General features: G+C 44.0%; 4 protein-coding genes across 7 annotated transcripts in view; 2 read left to right on the top strand and 2 right to left on the bottom strand.

The window, feature by feature from the left end:
* The first annotated feature begins 1,090 nt into the window (after nucleotides 1-1,090).
* Nucleotides 1,091-14,320, top strand: LOC139461019 (uncharacterized). 2 transcript variants are annotated; one of them, XM_071242500.1, is made up of 4 exons: nucleotides 1,091-1,120; nucleotides 2,701-2,809; nucleotides 3,798-3,993; nucleotides 7,582-14,320. In XM_071242500.1, exons 2-4 carry the CDS (start codon nucleotides 2,737-2,739, stop codon nucleotides 7,676-7,678), a joined length of 366 nt encoding a protein of 121 aa, XP_071098601.1. In that variant the 5' UTR covers nucleotides 1,091-1,120; nucleotides 2,701-2,736; the 3' UTR covers nucleotides 7,679-14,320. The 2 variants fall into 2 exon arrangements, with proteins under 2 accessions (XP_071098601.1, XP_071098602.1); XM_071242501.1 differs by having other exon boundaries at nucleotides 2,704-2,809.
* LOC139461260 (uncharacterized) lies at nucleotides 4,369-7,342 on the top strand (the record flags this gene model as incomplete). The annotated part of the gene is made up of 3 exons (XM_071242897.1): nucleotides 4,369-4,419; nucleotides 5,431-5,500; nucleotides 7,320-7,342. Coding segments are annotated over 3 exons (144 nt in total), but the record flags the coding sequence as incomplete, so codon positions are not given.
* Nucleotides 13,845-15,722, bottom strand: LOC139460234 (mucin-2-like). The gene has a single exon (XM_071241741.1). The coding sequence runs from the start codon at nucleotides 15,720-15,722 to the stop codon at nucleotides 13,845-13,847; it is 1,878 nt and encodes a 625-aa protein (XP_071097842.1).
* Nucleotides 15,723-21,236: 5,514 nt separating this feature from the next.
* The window catches only part of LOC139460580 (uncharacterized), a 38,175-nt gene continuing 34,951 nt past the window's right edge, over nucleotides 21,237-24,460 (bottom strand). For all 3 annotated transcript variants that reach the window (XM_071242049.1, XM_071242051.1, XM_071242050.1), the window contains exon 7: nucleotides 21,237-22,667. In XM_071242049.1, the coding sequence (XP_071098150.1) occupies nucleotides 22,474-22,667 (194 nt within the window). In that variant the 3' untranslated portion in view covers nucleotides 21,237-22,473. The remainder of the gene's footprint in view (nucleotides 22,668-24,460) is intronic.

A 24,460-nucleotide genomic window follows, 5' to 3' on the forward strand; every position in this document is an offset into this window, starting at 1 on the left:
CAGTATAGCCAGACTGTAGTCAGACATGATAGTAGCCATGCAAGCCAGTAGTCAGACAGTAGCCAGCCATGTCAGTAGCCATACAAGCCAGTAGCCAGACAGTAGCCAGCCATGTCAGTAGTTAGACAGTAGCCAGCCATGTCAGTAGTCAGACAGTAGAGAGACATGTCAGTAGCCGTGCAAGCCAGTAGTCAGACATGATAGTAGCAAGGCTTGTCAGTAGCCATGTAAGCCAGTAGTCAGACAGCAGTCAGACATGTCAGTAGCCATGCAAGCCAGTAGTCATGCAGACAGTAGCCAGACATGTCAGTAGTCATACAAGCCAGTAGTCAGACAGTAGTCATACAAGCCAGTAGTCAGACAGTAGCCAGCCATGTCAGTAGACATACAAGCCAGTAGCCAGACAGTAGCCAGCCATGTTAGTAGTTAGACAGTAGCCAGCCATGTCAGTAGTCAGACAGTAGAGAGACATGTCAGTAGCCGTGCAAGCCAGTAGTCAGACATGCAGTAGCAAGGCTTGTCAGTAGCCATGTAAGCCAGTAGTCAGACAGTAGCCGGGTATGTCGGTAGTCAGTAGCCAGACATATCGGTAGCCGTGCAAGCCAGTAGTAAGACAGACGTCAGACATGTCAGTATCCATACAAGCCAGTGGTCAGACAGTAGCCAGGCATCTCGATCAGTGCCTGTTGTCGTATGTTAACTCCGATTGTCCGTTCATAATATATAATACATGTTGGTACAGAAACTATTCCTGGGATTTTTTTAAAAATAATTGTCCCAGAAAATGCTGGTAAATATAGATGAAGTTGTCAGTCATTAGCTGAAAACATAATTCGCCACAACAAAAAATCTTCTGAAGTCTTCTGAGGGGTAATTTTAGAAACCGTCTGATATAGCAACAACTAAAACAAGACACTGGTGTGCCATGCAGATGTGCACATCTATTTCACGTGCGACAACTTGTAATACTTATTTAACTATCGATGCTTTCTCACTGTGAAGAGAATTAAGTTATATAATTTCTTTTCAGTGTTGCAATATGTTTTAGTGGTATACTGTCCTTCTTTCATTGGTTATCTCCCTTTAGAGAAGAAAATTAGATTGACATTGCATTCGACTGGTAAGTAAACATCACCGTGTTCTTCGTCCAACATCGCCAGCAGTGATGTAATGTTTTCTATCGAGGATAGATTTATATTATAATACGGTTTGGAATCACGAACACAACTGTAACCTGACTGTTGTCACTAAATATTCGTAGGCGAAACTTGAGCCGTCCCCCCATCGCTTGTCCAGACGACATTCACACGTACCCTTAATATAGCCTACTGTTTGTACAACATTATGAATTTAAACAAGTCAAGGATTGGTCTCTACTGAAACAACCTCAATCAATCACTATCAAATCTCATTTAGCACCCTCAACTCCCCCCTCCAAAAAACACACACACACACACACTGGGGACATCCAGATGGGGAGCTACGATATCACTGATCATTCTCTCAGCTGTACTGTGTGACATCTACTGCCCCCTCCAACACACACACACACACACGGACGCACGCACGCACGCACGCACGCACACACACACACACCACACACACACCACACACACCACACACACACACACACTGGGGACATCCAGATGGGGAGCTACGATATCACTGATCATTCTCTCAGCTGTACTGTGTGACATCTGCTGACCAATACATACACTGACTCCCTACTGTAACATATAATATAAAATTCCAATGCTGACCTTCCACAAGTGAAACTTTAAACATTTTTCATACCCACTAATTCCCAAACATTTTCCTGTGTACACAAATTATTTTATTTGAAGATGTATTTTGGCAGAATGATAAAGTTGACTGCCTGGGTAGCTGCTACTGTAGTCCGGAGCATAGATGCTACTGTAGTCCGGAGTGTAGCCGGTAGCTGCTACTGTAGTCCGGAGCGTAGCCGGTAGCTGCTACTGTAGTCCGGAGTGTAGCCGGTAGCTGCTACTGTAGTCCGGAGCGTAGCCGGTAGCTGCTACTGTAGTCCGGAGTGTAGCCGGTAGCTGCCACTGTAGTCCGGAGTGTAGCCGGTAGCTGCCACTGTAGTCCGGAGTGTAGTCGGTAGATGCTACTGTAGTCCGGAGTGTAGCCGGAAGCTGCTACTGTAGTCCGGAGTGTAGTCGGTAGATGCTACTGTAGTCCGGAGTGTAGCCGGAAGCTGCTACTGTAGTCCGGAGGGTAGCCGGTAGCTGCTACTGTAGTCCGGAGTGTAGCCGGTAGCTGCTACTGTAGTCCGGAGTGTAGCCTGTAGCTGCTACTGTAGTCCGGAGTGTAGCCGGTAGCTGCTACTGTAGTCCGGAGTGTAGCCGGTAGCTGCTACTGTAGTCCGGGGCGTAGCCGGTAGCTGCTACTGTAGAGAGAACAAGTCCGGAGTGTGTTTTTGCCTCCTCTGTTGATCATGTTAAAAAAAACTGTTTTCATAACTGACTCAACAGGAAGATAAAGAAATGTTCCCAAACTAGGGCCTATATTATTATTCCATATTCATAACATTGTTGGTCATCAGATTTATAAACATGATGAAATATCCTGGAATAAGAACAACAAAGGGGGATCTTTGTGAATCTACTGGTTGTTTCCATACGAAGCATCAGACCACGCTGTGGAGTACAGTGGTCAGTGTGTAATGTGTATATCCAGCAGATGTCCAGCATGTGGGCAGACTGACCTGCGACCATGAACACCTCCACCACACCCCTCCCACTTGAAGCCTTTGCGCTGAACCTCGTCAGAAGACTCAACATGTCAGGTACAGCTTATCAATTAATGTGTGGGAAGTGGTTGGGATTTCATTCATCAATCACTGGTCCTCATCAGTTTTACCTACCTAGTCAATCATTGATTATAATCAGGGTGTCCATTTTTTGTCTGTATTTTCCATAAATTGTCAATATGTTTTGTTTGGTAATTCTTATTCCCAAAATGAAATGCTTGATTAATTTCAAATTAATCATGAATGTGTTTGTTCAATTATTTTTAGATTAAAAAGGAATGTTTTAAACATTTGAATAAAAATTTGATATGAGAGAGCACTTTCCTCCACAGTTGATTATGTCAAAGAAGGGCACTCAGAATCACTCACTGGATCAGTAGAGGGGAACCGATTCACCACTGATGATGATTGATCATCAGAATAACATGACTAGTCTGTATATCATCATCTGTGGTGGCAAGCATCCATATGTTCATCCATCACAACCATGTGTTATGTCAACCGTCTCCCAAGCACTTGTCTGTGGATGTTATAATTACAGTCTTTTTTCATGGAAATTTATCCCAAACCAAAACACTAAAAAATGCTATTTTGGGTTATTGATCGTCCGTTGATCCAGGTGGTAATGTGTCATAGCTACATATATATCTACCTATATTTCATTCTGTATGTTAATGTTCAACACCTTCAAACGTTCAACTTTGGCCACACCTAGATGTATGTCTGCTTCCACTAAGATAGGCGTGAAGCTGATACCTAACATTGCCTCTCAAGTTTACTGGACTACTTTGACATCTCTCTTTGCCCACATGGGAATTCTTTAACTGTTACTTACATCAGGGATACAGGGAAAGCTTTTGTATAACTCACCAAAATGTTTGCTGATCATGGTAAGTGTCATTTCAGTTCGTCCTGCATGCATTTGGAATAGAGGATGTGATATATTATCACACCACTCAGAATTCACACCACTGTCGCAAACAATGTACAATGTAGATTGAATGTAAAAGTGTCTTGTTTCAAGCAACACCTGGTCACACAACTCCAAACAGTGGTCTACCCCCCACAGAGAGCAGAGAGGAGTTCTTCCATCACCTCACTCTGAAGGATGAGACAGTGTTTGTGGCCCTCATTGTCATGGGCATCATCGTGCCCGCAATCTTCATCTCTGTCTTTGCCCTTATTTGCATCAGAAGACACAAGGAGATGAAGGCCAGGAAGTAAGAGTTACCTCCCTTTCACCAGTAATACTCATGGGCAACATGCTCGATACTACACCCACTCTCTATACTACACCCACTCTCTATACTACACCCACTCTCTATACTACACCCACTCTCTGTACTACACCCACTCTCTATACTACACCCACTCTCTATACTACACCCACTCTCTATACTACACTCACTCTCTATACTACACCCACTCTCTATACTATACCCACTCTCTATACTACACCCACTCTCTATACTACACCCACTCTCTGTACTACACCCACTCTCTATACTACACTCACTCTCTATACTACACCCACTCTCAATACTACACCCACTCTCTATACTACACCCACTCTCTGTACTACACCCACTCTCTATACTACACCCACTCTCTATACTACACCCACTCTCTATACTACACCCGCTCTCTATACTACACCCACTCTCTATACTACACCCACTCTCTATACTACACTCACTCTCTATACTACACCCACTCTCTATACTACACCCACTCTCAATACTACACCCACTCTCTGTACTACACCCACTCTCTATACTACACCCACTCTCTGTACTACACCCACTCTCTGTACTACACCCACTCTCTATACTACACCCACTCTCTATACTACACCCACTCTCTGTACTACACCCACTCTCTATACTACACCCACTCTCTGTACTACACCCACTCTCTATACTACACTCACTCTCTATACTACACCCACTCTCTATACTACACCCACTCTCTATACTACACACACTCTCTATACTACACCCACTCTCTGTACTACACCCACTCTCTATACTACACTCACTCTCTGTACTACACCCACTCTCTATACTACACCCACTCTCTATACTACACCCACTCTCTATACTACACCCACTCTCTGTACTACACCCACTCTCTATACTACACCCACTCTCTATACTACACCCACTCTCTGTACTACATCCACTCTCTATACTACACTCACTCTCTATACTACACCCACTCTCTATACTACACCCACTCTCTGTACTACACACACTCTCTATACTACACCCACTCTCTATACTACACTCACTCTCTGTACTACACACACTCTCTATACTACACCCACTCTCTATACTACACCCACTCTCTATACTACACCCACTCTCTATACTACACCCACTCTCTGTACTACATCCACTCTCTCTACTACACTCACTCTCTATACTACACCCACTCTCTATACTACACCCACTCTCTGTACTACATCCACTCTCTCTACTACACTCACTCTCTATACTACACCCACTCTCTGTACTACATCCACTCTCTCTACTACACTCACTCTCTATACTACACTCACTCTCTATACTACATCCACTCTCTATACTATACCCACTCTCTATACTACACCCACTCTCTATACTACACTCACTCTCTATACTACACCCACTCTCTATACTACACCCACTCTCTATACTACACCCACTCTCTATACTACACTCACTCTCTATACTACACCCACTCTCTGTACTACACCCACTCTCTATACTACACCCACTCTCTGTACTACATCCACTCTCTCTACTACACTCACTCTCTATACTACACCCACTCTCTATACTACACCCACTCTCTGTACTACATCCACTCTCTCTACTACACTCACTCTCTATACTACACCCACTCTCTATACTACATCCACTCTCTATACTACACTCACTCTCTGTACTACACCCACTCTCTATACTACACTCACTCTCTATACTACACTCACTCTCTGTACTACACCCACTCTCTATACTACACTCACTCTCTATACTACACTCACTCTCTATACTACACCCACTCTCTGTACTACATCCACTCTCTCTACTACACTCACTCTCTATACTACACTCACTCTCTATACTACATCCACTCTCTCTACTACACTCACTCTCTATACTACACTCACTCTCTATACTACATCCACTCTCTATACTACACCCACTCTCTATACTACACCCACTCTCTGTACTACATCCACTCTCTCTACTACACTCACTCTCTATACTACACCCACTCTCTATACTACATCCACTCTCTATACTACACTCACTCTCTGTACTACACCCACTCTCTATACTACACTCACTCTCTATACTACACTCACTCTCTATACTACACCCACTCTCTGTACTACATCCACTCTCTCTACTACACTCACTCTCTATACTACACTCACTCTCTATACTACACCCACTCTCTGTACTACATCCACTCTCTCTACTACACTCACTCTCTATACTACACCCACTCTCTATACTACATCCACTCTCTATACTACACACACTTTCTGTACTACATCCACTCTCTATACTACACTCACTCTCTATACTACACCCACTCTCTATACTACATCCACTCTCTATACTACACTCACTCTCTATACTACACCCACTCTCTATACTACACCCACTCTCTGTACTACATCCACTCTCTATACTACACTCACTCTCTATACTACACCCACTCTCTATACTACACCAAAACTCTATACTACACCCACTCTCTGTACTACATCCACTCTCTATACTATACCCACTCTCTATACTACACCCACTCTCTATACTACACCCACTCTCTATACTACACCCACTCTCTGTACTACACCCACTCTCTATACTACGCTCACTCTCTATACTACACACACTCTCTATACTACACTCACTCTCTATACTACACCCACTCTCTATACTACACACACTCTCTATACTACACTCACTCTCTATACTACACCCACTCTCTATACTACACCCACTCTCTGTACTACACCCACTCTCTGTACTACATCCACTCTCTCTACTACACTCACTCTCTATACTACACCCACTCTCTATACTACACCCACTCTCTGTACTACACCCACTCTCTGTACTACACACACTCTCTGTACTACATCCACTCTCTCTACTACACTCACTCTCTATACTACACTCACTCTCTATACTACACCCACTCTCTATACTACTCCCACTCTCTATACTACACCCACTCTCTATACTACACTCACTCTCTATACTACACCCACTCTCTATACTACACCCACTCTCTATACTACACCCACTCTCTGTACTACACCCACTCTCTATACTACACCCACTCTCTGTACTACACCCACTCTCTATACTACACCCACTCTCTGTACTACACCCACTCTCTATACTACACCCACTCTCTGTACTACACCCACTCTCTATACTACACTCACTCTCTATACTACACCCACTCTCTGTACTACACCCACTCTCTGTACTACACCAACTCTCTATACTACACCCACTCTCTATACTACTTCTGCCACCAGTAACAGTGCTGAGCATGGTGTAGACAAGGTATTCACAAAAGAGTGCAGCCATTATTTTCTTGCTTGGAGCTGCCCATTTATGTTCATTTTCCAGACACATAAAACTGAGATGTTGTTCCCAATACTTCGATGACTCATACCAACAGTGCAGAATCTGATTAGTTTATCTTGACTGAGAGAGATATTAGTTGAGAGGTATTAGAGTATATTGATTTGAATGAGGTTGTTATTTTCCTGGCTCTACATGAGACTGTTGTTGCAGGGCGGCCATGTTGCTGCGGGATGCCCAGGATATGGCGATGGAGGACTACCCCTACACGATGCGGGGTCTCACTCGCTTCTCCCACTGGAGGATCTGATGGAGCGCCTGACGGACATCCTGACGGAGCCCCTGACGGAGCCCCTGACGGAGCCCTGATGGAGCCCCTCAGCCTAGAATGCAATAATGTGACACAAGCACCATGGCAACTGGCAGTAACAACAGCTTAGTTTATTTACACCATACGGGTAAATGTAACACACAGTACACTGAGGTCACAACACTCTGTCTGGCTCCCCATACATGATCCAGACATACATGATCTAGACATACATGATCTAGACATACATGATCTAGACATACATGATCCAGACATACATGATCTAGACATACATGATCCAGACATACATGATCTAGACATACATGATCTGTGAGGTGGGGTCTCAGTTCATCTGTATTTTGGCTAACCGGGCAAAAGTCAATGAGGTCACATGGAACATGAACTTTGTTTATGCAGGTATTTCTGTGTTTTCAAGTAAAACTGTTGCTGCAAAGGGACTGGTCATTTAATAAAGGGAGATGGGGAGGGGGTGGTGAGATTGGTCTTAGGGCTGTATCCTACTTTGCCCCTCCCCCTCAATTTATGTAACATATTTCATGGCCCACCCAAATTCATTAAAGATTTTTTTTCAATAAATGACCAGTCCCTAAATAATGTTCAAATATATAATTTTTTATTTGAAAAAAATAGAGCTATGTCCTTTTGTCATGGCCCCCCCATTATAGTTGTGATAAGTTTTTACGACGTCCCCTCTTTCGCTGTGTCATTTTTTCATGACACCCAACCCCACTCAATCTCACCAGCCCCCAGCCCCTGTAATAAATCACCAGTCCCTAACAACTGTCTAGTCTCAGCTTAAAAATGTGATGATATATATATACAAATTGATATTCCTGACAATGCAATATTTTGTTTTTGTGCAATTATTACAAACTTGCCGCTTCTTTACACTTTGAAATTAAAACAACACCTGATTTTCCCAGTGCCCTGGATAGACACTGCAGTTGTATCAAGTTAGTCCTTTAGTCCTTTAGTTTAGCAGCTGTTCAACACCAACAACTGGCTGTTTTGTTAAGTATTGTGTCCTGTTGACTGGAAGAGTCAGCTGTGTCGCTTGTATTGTTCATCTGTCATGGTGTTTGATGTCTGATGTATATCTCAAGTGTCTTGTAGTAGCACAGTGCTGTAGCCTTCTATGTCACATACACAACAGGACAGTAGCTGTCAGGAGAACATCCCTAGCACAGTGCTGTAGTCTTCTGTCACCACGTACATAGCATGTCAGTAGCTGTCAGGAAGGGGGCCCCTAGCACAGAGCTGTAGTCTTCTGTCACCACGTACATAGTGTGTCAGTAGCTGTCAGGAGAACATCCCTAGCACAGAGCTGTAGCCTTCTGTCACCACGTACATAGTGTGTCAGTAGCTGTCAGGAAGGGTGCCCCTAGCACAGTGCTGTAGTCTTCTGTCACCACGTACATAGTGTGTCAGTAGCTGTCAGGAAGGGGGCCCCTAGCACAGTGCTGTAGCCTTCTGTCACCACGTACATAGCGTGTCAGTAGCTGTCAGGAAGGGGGCCCCTAGCACAGTGCTGTAGTCTTCTGTCACCACGTACATAGCATGTCAGTAGGTGTCAGGAAGGGGGCCCCTAGCACAGAGCTGTAGCCTTCTGTCACCACGTACATAGTGTGTCTGTAGCTGTCAGGAAGGGTGCCCCTAGCACAGTGCTGTAGTCTTCTGTCACCACGTACATAGCGTGTCAGTAGCTGTCAGGAAGGGGGCCCCTAGCACAGTGCTGTAGCCTTCTAACACCACGTACATAGTGTCAGTAACTATGAGGAACTAGTCCCAAGCGCAGCGCTAACCCTTCTATCTCTTGTATGCTGTGAATGATGATGTCTACAGGAAGGGAAGTGAGTCACATGCGATGCAGCTCTATGTTTATATGTGCAGAGGCACTTACAATTAACGTATCTGATCATGTAGTTCCCCACTATAACTTGACTGTTAACTTATGCCTATGTTTGACTTGCTACTAGCTCTGCTGTCAGTTTTGTCATGGCGCAATAATGTAGGTCTGTTGTGAAAAGGGATCACATCACTCATGTTTTACATAGATGTCCGTCCAGTGTGAGTTTGTTTGCTTGGTTAAGGAATTATAGATCACACTGATAATAATACGACCTGGTGATAAGAGTGTGATGACTTTATGTTTGTCCGAAGCATGAGGTGACTATTGCTGTGGCCTGTCAGGCTGGCGTAGGCCGGCAGCTCAAGGATGTCCAGGTGGACTCTATGTTAGTAGGGTCTTGTATCCCTACTGGAGTCTGAAGCACAAGGTGACTATTGCTGTGGCCTGACAGGCTGGCGTAGGCCGGCAGCTCAAGGATGTCCCGGTGGACTCAGCATGGGAATCTCCCAGTAGGCCATGCTCAGTGCTGCTGTATTTAAATATTTTGAAATGTTTCATAAGGCATGTTACCTGGGCTACAAAGGTCAGTCTGCTGTGAAGTATGGGGGTCTCAGCTCGAGGGGCACCTCACCTGTGTCTGAGTCTGTGAACTTCAAACATGAGTTATGTAACTAGTTTCTGACTTTTCATGAGTGCAGCTGATATGTTACAGGTCCACAAGTAGGGATACAAGACCTGACAACATGACATTCAGACAAATGCCTGTCACATGAACATCAATGAGGGAGCAACCATTTGATAATCTGCTGGGGCCTGGGAATATGTAAAAAACAAGTAAGTTGTCCCTGAAAATTCTTGAAAAAAATAATTATGCTACAGACTTTTAAAAAAAATAAAAATTCTGGCACAAAAATTACACAGTTGCAAGTTTTTTTTCTGAAAAAGAATATTCAGACTCATAGCTTACAATAGCAGACAATATATCTGGTTTTGCAGATGTGGCTGAAAAAATATCTTATCTCCAGACAAAATCCTAGCCCCCTAATTATCAAATAGTCTGATAAAAACTGAAGCCAGTTGCCCATGCCGTTAACATATTACACAAGTCAATGACCTTATTTATTTAAAGTTTATTTATTTATGAGTGGCAGCTTTAATAGAGTCAATGTCAAAACCTAGAATACACCCTTAGCATGCTGGGGTTTCTATCAAACATAGTTCAGGAAGTGGGTGGTTGATGTGTGTGACAGACTCCACTCTGTGAGGAATCTCGTGTGTCTGGGGCATGGTGCAGCTCACGCCAATGTTGCCAGTGTCGGGGAGAAGTTGTCTCCCTTTGCCCAGGTCTCCCATTGTGTGGTTGCTAGTGCAGTCAGTTCTTGAAATAATGACATGCTTGTTGTCTTGATACACATGACTTGTTAACTGCCATTTGCATTTTTAGTGTACAAATTTTCATAAATGAAATTAATTTAAACATTAATTATTTGATAAAGTTTAATAATCTTAATGCAACAGAACTTCAGAGATCATGTCCCCTATTATTGGACAGTTCAGCACTGACACTGTTTGATGAGACATTCAAGTAAATATAGATCTGAAAACAGGTTAGATGATGGTCTGAGAGATTACACAAGTACAACTGATCTGAGTGAAAACTACATGTGACTGATACTCCATCAATCTCTTGTATGTCAGTGTATGTGTGTCAAAATGATAAGCTGCATGTAGAGATATTAAAGTGGCAGTTACAGCCTTGCACTAGGGAACTATTTTGTTCATCATAGAGTTATGTTCTGAGAGAATATCACAATGCGTTTTATCGGAGTCTCACTAAATAGGACATATTACATTTTGAAAAGATTTTTCAAACAGATTTCACAAGGAAACCGCTATGGCCTGCTTGCTTCGCTTATGTTTGGTTGTCAGTATTCATTTGCTTGTGTTATTCTAGGTCAACATGTTTGTGACCAATGTCGCCTGTTCCAGGTATCTGTGTGAGTTTCTCAAATCTGTATTTATTTATCTTGGAACAGAATTAAGTTACTTGTTTGTACACTGTTGTTACATCCTATATAGTTATTCCTATATTCTTTCTATTTTGTCAGTGATTTCTTTCACATTTCCCTGAATGATTTGCATCAATAAATTTAACTAGGTGCTGATATTGACCAGGAACACGGTAATAGCAACCACATAGGTGGTGAGGAATATGATAACATAGTGTTTTAACTTGTCAGGACTCATATCAGATACTAACAGACCCGGATTAAGAGCACAGAAACAAATGTCCTAACTAGCTGGCTGGTAACACAATAAGAGAGTGATTAGTGACATGGATTGGTCACATGATACTGGTGCACCTGCGCGTGAGAGGATGCGTATGGGGAGATGTTTTTCTGTTCTCTGGGAACACAGCACGTGAACTTTCCACTAGCTTACGGGAAGAAGCGATAAGCAATTAGTAGGAGTCAGGATAAGTATAAAAGACGTTTTAACCATAAAAACTTCATTATTCAGTCTTGTGGACACTGCATTTGCTGCAGACAAGCAGAGGTGTATGTTATTTTCCAATGACCCTTGTACATCCTCACGTTGATTTGAAGACAATCAGTATGTACTTCGTAGTTGCCATAGCGTTTCAGTACCCAGCCCTGGCTTAAAGCCTACTCGCAGTGGATGGATGTAGTTTGTGTTCCCGTTGCCATAGCGTTTCAGTACCCAGCATGGCTTTAAGCCTACTCGCAGTGGATGGATGTAGTTTGTGTTCCCGTTGCCATAGCGTTTCAGTACCCAGCATGGCTTTAAGCCTACTCGCAGTGGATGGATGTAGTTAGTGTTCCCGTTGCCATAGCGTTTCAGTACCCAGCCCTGGCTTTAAGCCTACTTGCAGTGGATGGATGTAGTTTGTGTTCCCGTTGCCATAGCGTTTCAGTACCCAGCATGGCTTTAAGCCTACTTGCAGTGGATGGATGTAGTTTGTGTTCCCGTTGCCATAGCGTTTCAGTACCCAGCATGGCTTTAAGCCTACTCGCAGTGGGTGGATGTAGTTTGTGTTCCCGTTGCCATAGCGTTTCAGTACCCAGCCCTGGCTTTAAGCCTACTCGCAGTGGGTGGATGTAGTTTGTGTTCCCGTTGCCATAGCGTTTCAGTACCCAGCATGGCTTTAAGCCTACTCGCAGTGGGTGGATGTAGTTAGTGTTCCCAGACAGACAAAGCTGAAGAACAAGGGCAGATATGCAGGGTGCCATGGCCAGAGTTAGGCTGTCCGACACACTGCTGCATGCTGCTTGCTATTGTTCACATGCCAAACTGGCCAAGTTGACATCAGAACCAACAGTATATACAGATTGATGAGCTATCTTTGAATCCTTACAACTTCTACACTCCTCTACATTATTTGCAGCCTGGTTTGCTATTGGTTATAAGTACTTGCCTTACATAACATCAAGTGTATGTAACATTGTGGTACTAGTGTGTGTGCTGAGTGTATGTAACATTGTGGTACTAGTGTGTGTGCTGAGTGTATGTAACATTGTGGTACTAGTGTGTGTGCTGAGTGTATGTAACATTGTGGTACTAGTGTGTGTGCTGAGTGTATGTAACATTGTGGTACTAGTGTGTGTGCTGAGTGTATGTAACATTGTGGTACTAGTGTGTGTGCTGAGTGTATGTAACATTGTGGTACTAGTGTGTGTGCTGAGTGTATGTAACATTGTGGTACTAGTGTGTGTGCTGAGTGTATGTAACATTGTGGTACTAGTGTGTGTGCTGAGTGTATGTAACATTGTGGTACTAGTGTGTGTGCTGAGTGTATGTAACATTGTGGTACTAGTGTGTGTGCTGAGTGTATGTAACATTGTGGTACTAGTGTGTGTGCTGAGTGTATGTAACATTGTGGTACTAGTGTGTGTGCTGAGTGTATGTAACATTGTGGTACTAGTGTGTGTGCTGAGTGTATGTAACATTGTGGTACTAGTGTGTGTGCTGAGTGTATGTAACATTGTGGTACTAGTGTGTGTGCTGAGTGTATGTAACATTGTGGTACTAGTGTGTGTGCTGAGTGTATGTAACATTGTGGTACTAGTGTGTGTGCTGAGTGTATGTAACATTGTGGTACTAGTATGTGTGCTGAGTGTTTGTGTAGGCTTAGGCACAGATTGTCAGAAACTGAACAAAGTCTCGGTATGTCTTACACCATCAGTGGAGATTGTTGTTAGATATTTTTGCGAAATATTCCACCAAATGCCAAAACAACTTGTATGAAAGTATTGTTGTGTTATGTGATTTGGAAGGTCACGAAGGGTGCTGGCAGTAGAAGACTGTGACAGGGATGTAGGGTGCTGACAGTAGAGGGCTGTAATGAGGATGTAGGGTGCTGACAGTAGAGGGCTGTAATGAGGATGTAGGGTGCTGACAGTAGAGGGCTGTAATGGGGATGTAGGGTGCTGACAGTAGAGGGCTGTAATGAGGATGTAGGGTGCTGACAGTAGAGGGCTGTAATGAGGATGTAGGGTGCTGACAGTAGAGGGCTGTAACGGGGATGTAGGGTGCTGACAGTAGAGGGCTGTAACGGGGATGTAGGGTGCTGACAGTAGAGGGCTGTAACGGGGATGTAGGGTGCTGACAGTAGAGGGCTGTAATGAGGATGTAGGGTGCTGACAGTAGAGGGCTGTAATGAGGATGTAGGGTGCTGACAGTAGAGGGCTGTAATGAGGATGTAGGGTGCTGACAGTAGAGGGCTGTAACGGGGATGTAGGGTGCTGGCAGTAGAGGGCTGTAACGGGGATGTAGGGTGCTGACAGTAGAGGGCTGTAACGGGAATGTAGGGTGCTGGCAGTAGATGGCTGTGAAGGGGATGTAGGGTGCTGACAGTAGAGGGCTGTAACGGGGATGTAGGGTGCTGACAGTAGAGGGCTGTAACGGGGATGTAGGGTGCTGACAGTAGAGGGCTGTAATGAGGATGTAGGGTGCTGACAGTAGAGGGCTGTAATGAGGATGTAGGGTGCTGACAGTAGAGGGCTGTAACGGGGATGTAGGGTGCTGACAGTAGAGGGCTGTAACGGGGATGTAGGGTGCTGGCAGTAGAGGGCTGTAATGAGGATGTAGGGTGCTGGCAGTAGAGGGCTGTAACGGGGATGTAGGGTGCTGACAGTAGAGGGCTGTAACGGGGATGTAGGGTGCTGACAGTAGAGGGCTGTAATGAGGATGTAGGGTGCTGACAGTAGAGGGCTGTAATGAGGATGTAGGGTGCTGACAGTAGAGGGCTCTAACGGGGATGTAGGACGCTGGCAGTAGAGGGCTGTAACGGGGATGTAGGGTGCTGACAGTAGAGGGCTGTAACGGGGATGTAGGGTGCTGACAGTAGAGGGCTGTAACGGGGATGTAGGGTGCTGGCAGTAGAGGGCTGTAATGAGGATGTAGGGTTCTGGCAGTAGAGGGCTGTAATGAGGATGTAGGGTGCTGGCAGTAGAAGACTGTAATGAGGATGTAGGGTGCTGACAGTAGAGGGCTGTAATGAGGATGTAGGGTGCTGACAGTAGAGGGCTGTAACGGGGATGTAGGGTGCTGACAGTAGAGGGCTGTAACGGGGATGTAGGGTGCTGACAGTAGAGGGCTGTAATGAGGATGTAGGGTGCTGACAGTAGAGGGCTGTAACGAGGATGTAGGGTGCTGACAGTAGAGGGCTGTAACGGGGATGTAGGGTGCTGACAGTAGAGGGCTGTAACGGGGATGTAGGGTGCTGACAGTAGAGGGCTGTAATGGGGATGTAGGGTGCTGACAGTAGAGGGCTGTAACGGGGATGTAGGGTGCTGACAGTAGAGGGCGGTAACAGGGATGTAGGGTGCTGACAGTAGATGGCTGTAACGGGGATGTAGGGTGCTGACAGTAGATGGCTGTAACGGGGATGTAGGGTGCTGGCAGTAGAGGGCTGTGAAGGGGATGTAGGGTGCTGACAGTAGAGGGCTGTAACGGGGATGTAGGGTGCTGACAGTAAAGGGCTGTAATGGGGGATGTAGGGATGTAGGCATGTTGGGATGACGTTTCTGCACATAGACATGAATCACCCTGTGAATTAAAACATGTAGTATGAGGAACAACAGTCACATTTCTGCTGGTTTCCACAGCATGACTGCTGCCCAGTTGAAGGTATATGCCACTACATGGTGCCATGTAGTCATTATAACCAGTAACACCTCAAATCAGTTTTCCTAAATGACCAAACCTGATCCCGACAAGGTGCCCCATGGTAGCCGGTAGAGCTGTCACATGTTTGTAAATGACAGTACCCACAGTAATATTACCAACAGCTCTAGGCCTCCCATATATACTGTACCAAGACCACAGCTAGTGCTACAAACCCATGGCAATAGTTTGATGGGCCACCATTATAAATATCTGTTTTGGGCAGTGCAACCCATTTATATGAAAGGGTGGTTAGTTAGGTGGAGAATTTTATGTTTTTCATCCAAACCATCAAATGATTGTGGTCGGACAGACACATGCTATTATAATGACATATATTATAACTGTCCAAAATCTTCTTCATTGGGGCTGTTTTGCAGGGTGGAGCAGATTGTCCTAAAGCTTTTGTCATTGTGGCCAGGAGTGGTGTATTTTAGGACAACACACCATGACAAGGCATGTCATTGAAACGACAACAGCTGAACATGTCTGAATTGGATTAATTGGTGCAGTGACATAGTTTTAATATGTATGCTCCTGTCAGTATCAATGACTATTTTCTGACAAACATTGATCAAACTGTTAAGGTCCACAATAAGTGGATGTTTTAAAATCACTCTTATTCCTGTGGCAACGTTGCTTCAAATTCCAATATGGTTGCTTCTTGTGTTGATATTGTAATAACTAATTCAGATGTTATGTAAAAGTCTATTCTAAGGAGAGATTACTATGGCCTAAATCTTTGTGAGGCAGCCTGTGTTTGGCAACATACAGGAGGACCTCAGTATTGATAACCTTCATTACTGGAAAATCTTATATCCGTAGATTCGACAGAACAAACCACTTGTTTGTGTTGGCTTATTTGATGGAACTGGTGAAGGCCTTTATGTTAGATGTAATTCCTGGTGAAGGCCTTTATGTTAGATGTAATTCCTGGTGAAGGCCTTTATGTTAGATGTAATTCCTGGTGAAGGCCTTTATGTCAGAGATGTAATTCCTGGTGAAGGCCTTTATGTCAGATGTAATTCCTGGTGAAGGCCTTTATGTCAGATGTAATTCCTGGTGAAGGCCTTTATGTCAGATGTAATTCCTGGTGAAGGCCTTTATGTCAGATGTAATTCCTGGTGAAGGCCTTTATGTCAGATGTAATTCCTGGTGAAGGCCTTTATGTCAGATGTAACTCCCAGTATAGGCCTTTATGTCAGGTGTAATTCCTGGGGAAGGCCTTTGTGTCAGGTGTCATTTCTGGTAAAGGCCTTTATGTCAGGTGTCATTCCTGGTGATGGCCTTTATGTCATATGAAATTCCCGATGAAGGCCTTTATGTTAGATGTTATTCCTGGTGAAGGCCTTTATGTTAGATGTTATTCCTGTTGAAGGCCTCTATGTTAGATGTAATTTGCGGTGTTAGATGTAATCCTGATGAAGGTAGAGATGTTACATGTAATTCTTTGTGAATGCCGTGATGTAAGTGAGGAAACAAATCTTCCCTCAGTTTGTTCTTCCATGTCCAGCTGTGAAGTGTGATGGTCAAGTGTGATGTTAACTGACCACGAGTTACCAGCATTAACTGTAGCCCCTGGAGGCTTCTAGTACATAGATATGTGATATACACTTCTAGTACATAGATATGTGATATACACTTCTAGTCCATAGATATGTGATATACACTTCTAGTCCATAGATATGTGATATACACGGAGCTTAGAGATGGTTTTTGTTTCAAGCCTGTATTTTTATAGATATACTCTAGATTCTGCAATAAAGCTTGCTGCATTTGTCAGTCAGTGTTTTGTTGTTAGGCATATCAGTGACGCAAACAGGACACTTGACACACGGGCTGAAACCAGATGTTGCACAAACAGGACACTTGACACACTTGCTGAAACCAGTTGTTGCACAAACAGGACACTTGACACACTGGCTGAAACCAGATGTTGCACAAACAGGACACTTGACACACTGGCTGAAACCAGATGTTGCACAAACAGGATACTTGACACACTTGCTGAAACCAGTTGTTGCACAAACAGGACACTGGATATACGGGCTAAAACCAGATGTTGCACAAACAGGATACTTGATACACTGGCTGAAACCAGATGTTGCACAAACAGGATACTTGATACACTGGCTGAAACCAGATGTTCTCAAACAGGATACTTGATACACTGGCTGAAACCAGATGTTGCTCAAACAGGATACTTGATACACTGGCTGAAACCAGATGTCGCACAAACAGGATACTTGATACACTGGCTGAAACCAGATGTTGCACAAACAGGATACTTGATACACTGGCTGAAACCAGATGTTGCACAAACAGGACACTTGATACACTGGCTGAAACCAGATGTTGCACAAACAGGACACTTGATACACTGTCTGAAACCAGATGTTGCACAAACAGGACACTTGATATACTGGCTGAAACCAGATGTTGCACAAACAGGACACTTGATTTACTGGCTGAAACCAGATGTTGCACAAACAGGATACTTGATATACTGGCTGAAACCAGTTGTTGCACAAACCGGATACTTGATATACTGGCTGAAACCAGATGTTGCACAAACAGGACACTTGATATACTGGCTGAAACCAGATGTTGCACAAACAGGACACTTGATACACTAGCTGAAACCAGATGTTGCACAAACAGGACACTTGATACACTGGCTGAAACCAGATGTTGCACAAACAGGATACTTGATACACTGGCTGAAACCAGATGTTGCACAAACAGGACACTTGATATACTGGCTGAAACCAATTGTTGCACAAACAGGATACTTGATATACTGGCTGAAACCAGATGTTGCACAAACAGGATACTTGATACACTGGCTGAAACCAGATGTGCACAAACAGGACACTTGATATACTGGCTGAAACCAGATGTTGCACAAACAGGACACTTGATACACTGGCTGAAACCAGATGTTGCACAAACAGGACACTTGATACACTGGCTGAAACCAGATGTGCACAAACAGGACACTTGATATACTGGCTGAAACCAGATGTTGCACAAACAGGACACTTGTTACACTGGCTGAAACCAGATGTGCACAAACAGGACACTTGATATACTGGCTGAAACCAGATGTTGCACAAACAGGACACTTGATACACTGGCTGAAACCAGATGTTGCACAAACAGGACAGTGGATATACTGGCTAAAACCAGTTGTTGCAGGACAGTGGATATACTGGCTGAAACCAGTTCCTACACAATCGGGGCACTAAGTCTTGGTACACTGTCTGAAACCAGATGTTGCACAAACAGGACACTTGATAGGTTTTTATATTCGAGAATTGGTAAATTGGTTTCACGTTGCGTTCAAGATTATTGCACATATATGGCGGCATGCACGCACGTGTGTGTTGGTGGGGTGTGTGGCTGCTTGTTCTAATCCGGACTAATGCTGATTTTATGTAGCTAGCCCACTGAGATACCATCCCGCAGTTTAACATGATTACCAAGTCGAGTCAAGTCAAAGTTTAGTTATGGGTCTCAGGCCAGATACAAATGGTATACATCCAAGCGCGGCTCAACATTTCAGCTGAAACAAGACTGGAGACTTGCTCCCGCACCAATCCCGACCCACACACCCTACTAGATGTCAAAGTATATACATAATTACAAATATTTTGAAATCTTGATCATAATGCATTCTTTCTTTCATTTATAATGTGGTACACACACTGTCAATCGAAAACTGACATTTCTGCGACAGTCTTGCATTAAATGGACAAATTTGAAAACACTATGGTGTACATGAGTAATTTGGCAAATACAGCCGTGCTAACCCCATATATTTTGGACACATCATTAAAACATGGTATCCGTCCTTTATAATGTGAGTTTCTGAACACGGACGCTGTTTCAGCTGTGACTTTGGTCCAACCCTTCTCCCCTTCTCAACCATAAACATGGGAACTGAACCTAAAACGTGCTAGAGCTACTCGGTATTTTACAATATCTATGTTAATAAGATACATTTCAAAACATTAGGAATTCTTCATTGACAGGCACAGTCTGGTTTCGCTAAGACTTGACAATTGGTTTTTCAACATCTTGCATAAATTCGCTGCTTAATTTCAGACAAAAATCCAGTTTCATTTACTATAACTTGACCCAGCCAAACATGGCTGTTTGGTGTGATATATTTCTAACCGAAACGTCCCAACTTTCTACGTTAGGATGACTTAACATCATTTCTAAAAGAGCTTTATACACAATATCAATATGTCTATTAGGATCACACGTTAAGATGTTCACCCAAGATTTAATAATTCCAACAGACCGCACACTTATCAATGGTAGTACTCCCAATTCACCGTAAACATATGCCGATGGTGTAGATAATTTAACACCTAATATCTTTTTAATAAATCTAAGGTGTACTCTTTCAATTGCATTAACCTCCCCAAAACACCACAACTCCGTTGAAATAACTACTACTCAACACACTATGCCATTTAGAAAGTGGTCAAATGTAACAACCGTTCTATTTGAGATAACGCTTTCTTAGTAAAATACAACTTCTGGTATTATTTTGGGTCGAGTCACGTCCGGGAAATGAACCCACACTGTCAGACCGAGGCACCTACCCGCCAACACCCAAAGTCAGGGATTTAATCCACTCAACCACTGAGGCTTCCACGAAAATGAAAGTCAGACAACTGGTAGTTTTGAGTACCCCTGTGACAAGTGTAAATTGGAACGGCTCCCATGGCCGAAAGCTATGAACACACAATGCCATTTAGAAAATTGGGTAAATGTAACAATTGTCGAGTGTGCGAGAATCTGTACTTTAGTAAGACTGGCTTAGCATTATCCCAACTATAACATTTGTTACTAGTACTGGGTATCAACAAAAATGACCCTTGAAGATCCGGGGTAGAATAGGTCTTCAGCAACCCATGCTTGCCGTAAAAGATGACTATTGTCGTAAGAGGCGACTAACGGGATCGCCATGTTAGGCTCGCTTACTTGGTTGATGCATGTCATCGATCCCAATTCCGTGGATCGATGCTCATGATATCAATCACTGGATTGTCTGGTCAAGACAGATTATTTACCAACCGCCGTCATATAGCTGGGATATTGCGGAGTGCGGCGTTAAACAACCAACCAACAAACCAAACCAACCATCAAATATACTTATTACTATTAATAGAATAATGATAAAGTGTTTTGACATTCTGACCATAGTCAGTTAACGCCGTTTCCTCGGGAAGATGGAGCTACACCTCTAATACTGGAATGTGTGTGACAGACATGGCGTGGACATGCGGCACACCGGGCACGCGTCGAGCAGCAACAGTTCATGGTATAATGACAACCAACTTGTATTTCATATAAAATGTTTATTATATAAATATCATGATGTATGGACTCACGTAATGAACAGATTCTGAGTATACATTTACGCTGCATAGAAGAGGGAAGGGGTAGGAGAGTTGGGGGGGGGGGGGGGATGACGGGGGGGGGGGGGGGGGGGGCGACTAATGTTCCCTCCCCAGCTGCCTCACACGCACCTAACAGGACACTACCTATTAAACAATTAAATCTTCATGCAAAGGAACATGGGAAGGCGGTGTGTTCTGTCGGATTGTGCAAACTTCTACTATGACTTTCATTTACTATTTATATCTTCACTCTGTGTTGTGTTTAAATTTGATTTGTAAGATTATATCGATTCAGGGTATAGCTAGATGCACATCAGTTGTCTCTGAGACTTAAGTGGCAGTCTATACAAGACACAGTGGAGTCGTCATTCAGCCCTTGGGAGCCGGAGGTCCACCAGCCAAGGGAGTTAGAGGTCAGGACGAGATACCGTTAGCATACTTTGAAAATATGAAATCGAGGCATAATATCTAGGGGCTGGAACAACAGATATGGAGTATTTCGTGGCAATCACTAGGTCTGGAAGCGCTTTCTCACATGTAAGGGTCATATATACTTCATATAGGGTCATATAAGAACAGAGCGTCTCTTCTGTCCAGGGTTAAACTAAGTACCATGGACGGAGGTGGCGAAAGAGACCGATTACAACATCCACAAGTTTCAAATTGAAAGAAGAAAACATGTTTTATTTTGCAATCGATAATAGTATCCAAAATGTCTCTAACGTCATATTTTGTGTAGAGTAGACTGCAGTCAAGCATCTGGCTCTCATACGTATGTTAGTGAAGGTTGTGCACGCAAGATCCCGCTGGACGTCCTCATGTCATGTATCGACCACCAGTGTTGGCCCGGTATCCCCGTGCCCTCGGGTTCTACCACATGTCCCCGGTGACAGAGTGGTTGGGGTGGTTCCCGACACCATCACAGAACTTGGGGCATCAGGCAAGCCAGAGTACATGACCATCCGACTTGATCATACATCTAGTGACATCACCAGTATCATCCACATTCACCTCAACGTGCACTTCTTTCCTCGAGAATGTTTAGCTGACGCAATTTGATGACAAGTAACAGTTCCACGTCTACACGCCTTCCACAAACTCTGACGTCAGTGTTGTACATCGTTATATTGCACGTCGCCGGTACACAGTACAACCACAGGCAATCGACGAGCACGTGATTATACGGTGACGTCGCACTTACTGTCGGCGTTCATAACTTTCCTCGTTTACGGCACACTTCCTATTCGCCGCTAACTTCACAAAATACCATGTATGTCAGTTCCCCGAGTGACAACAGTTCCATGGCGAGTTACCCCCATGTCTCAAAACCGTGTGCTATCTGGTGGTAACGTGTCGAAGGCAGTGAGCATGCGCGAATCTCGCCAAGAGTCGCTGATTGGCTTTAGGAGCATGACTTTTCCCGAGCATGCGCGGAGTATCTCGTCGTTATCTATCTCTGTGCCGTCCTCCTCCAGTACCACCTGGACCTTGCCCCGTATCCCCAGCTTGTCACGGCCTGTGGGGGGAGACAACAGCAGGGTTGTGAATGGAGACAATACAGAACAAAGTAATAATCTGTAAACAACAGGTGGGGTTACAGGTGACGCCCTTTCAACTGGACAGCGGAGGCGCATTCGTTACCACTCGCCCCTTTTTGTAACCTGCAAGAAGACTCGTCTCCCTATCGCATTCGTGACCAACTCGTGTTATTCCGGGACAAGCCGAATAGCGACTCGCGACCTTCTCAAGGCCATTTTTGCGACCGTGTTCCTTCCTAGCGCAAACCTGCATACCTAAAACAATTGTCAACTCGTCTGCGTAAAGGTTCACATATATTTCCCCATATATTATATATATTTCAGATGCAATTTAACATATGTGAAATCAAAAAATTATATCTGAGGGATTCTTTCACGAAGAACTTCAAATCATTCGCGCATTCTGATTGGTTTGTCGTATTTTTGCACATAACATTCATCGATAGGGGGACGAGTGTTCTTTCAGGTTACGGAAGGAGCGAGTTATGACGAATGCCCCTACCGAATGTTATGCGCGAACATACGACAAACCAATCGCAATGCCTGTATGACTTCAAGTACTCCAGTCAAGGGATCCCTCGGAAATACTTTTTGATTTTTCATGTCTTGCATCTAAAACTTGACCCAAGATACAGTTAAATGGGTTCAATCATACTGTATAATACCGTGAGTCCCGATGTGTTTTCAATAGCATCTGGAATATATGTGATACCCGTTTGCACATAGACAGTCGCAAAAATGGCCACGATAGGTGCACGAATCGCTATTCGGCTTGTCCCGGAATAATCCGAGTTAGTCACGAATGAAAGGAGGCAGTCAAACAATACGCTACAAGCGGAATACTCTAAAGAACTGTTTCGCCATTCCATAATGATATGTACTCTGAAACCATTCGAAATCGCTCGCATGATTTTGTTCATGAATTAACGTCTGCATCTCAATTGGTTCTGTCGGTCACAGCACACAGAATGTCGTTTGGAGTGGAATTTGATTGGACCGCTATTTTTAGCGTAGCGTATTTCGAATTGGGCCCAAATAGAAGCTATGGGGGCGTATGGGCCCAGAGTATTTATCAAATAAGCATGGACATTTTATACACCGGTTTTTTCGAGGATGAAAGGTAACCGACCGGTCGACCAAACAGTGGGGAGGGGACGCAAACAATGTGAATATTTTATGCATTCGGTGACAGGGTATGCACAGTGGAATGCAAGTACAAGATTATAACTGTACATATTATATATTTTCACACATATACACAAGCACACACGAAATGTCAAACCACAAAATGGCACCCCTTCCCATAAAGCCGTATTCGCGCTTGTGTCACTGTTTGTATATGTTCTGTTACAAAGTTACACTTTGCCATACAACTCCCTATGTGTGTTTTGCATGATTTTCAGGTAAAACACGTCATCGTTCTCGCGTGGTCGCTGTAAATATATGAGAGTGGTTGGGTAAGCTGGGTTTAACGCCGCTTTTAACAGTATTCAAGTTATATCGCGGCGTGTCAGCTTAAAGTGTGAGGAAAGCCCGAATTGATGCAAGTCTCAGACGTTTACCACTTCGGTGAAACCCACGAGCACGGCATGGTGCTGATAAACCCAGAAACATAATCGGGGCGAATCGGGATTCAAACCCACAATCATAGGTTTCGCTACTCTAAGGGACGCTACTCTGCACAGCGAATAGACGACTGGGCCACCCGAGCCCCCTCCCATGTATGAGAACCTCTGCTGTCCTAGACCATGTAACAGTAGCGTTCTTCACA

The sequence above is a fragment of the Haliotis cracherodii genome, unplaced genomic scaffold, assembly GCF_022045235.1.
Source record: "Haliotis cracherodii isolate W230 unplaced genomic scaffold, xgHalCrac1.p SCAF_14, whole genome shotgun sequence".
Lineage (NCBI taxonomy): Eukaryota > Metazoa > Mollusca > Gastropoda > Lepetellida > Haliotidae > Haliotis > Haliotis cracherodii.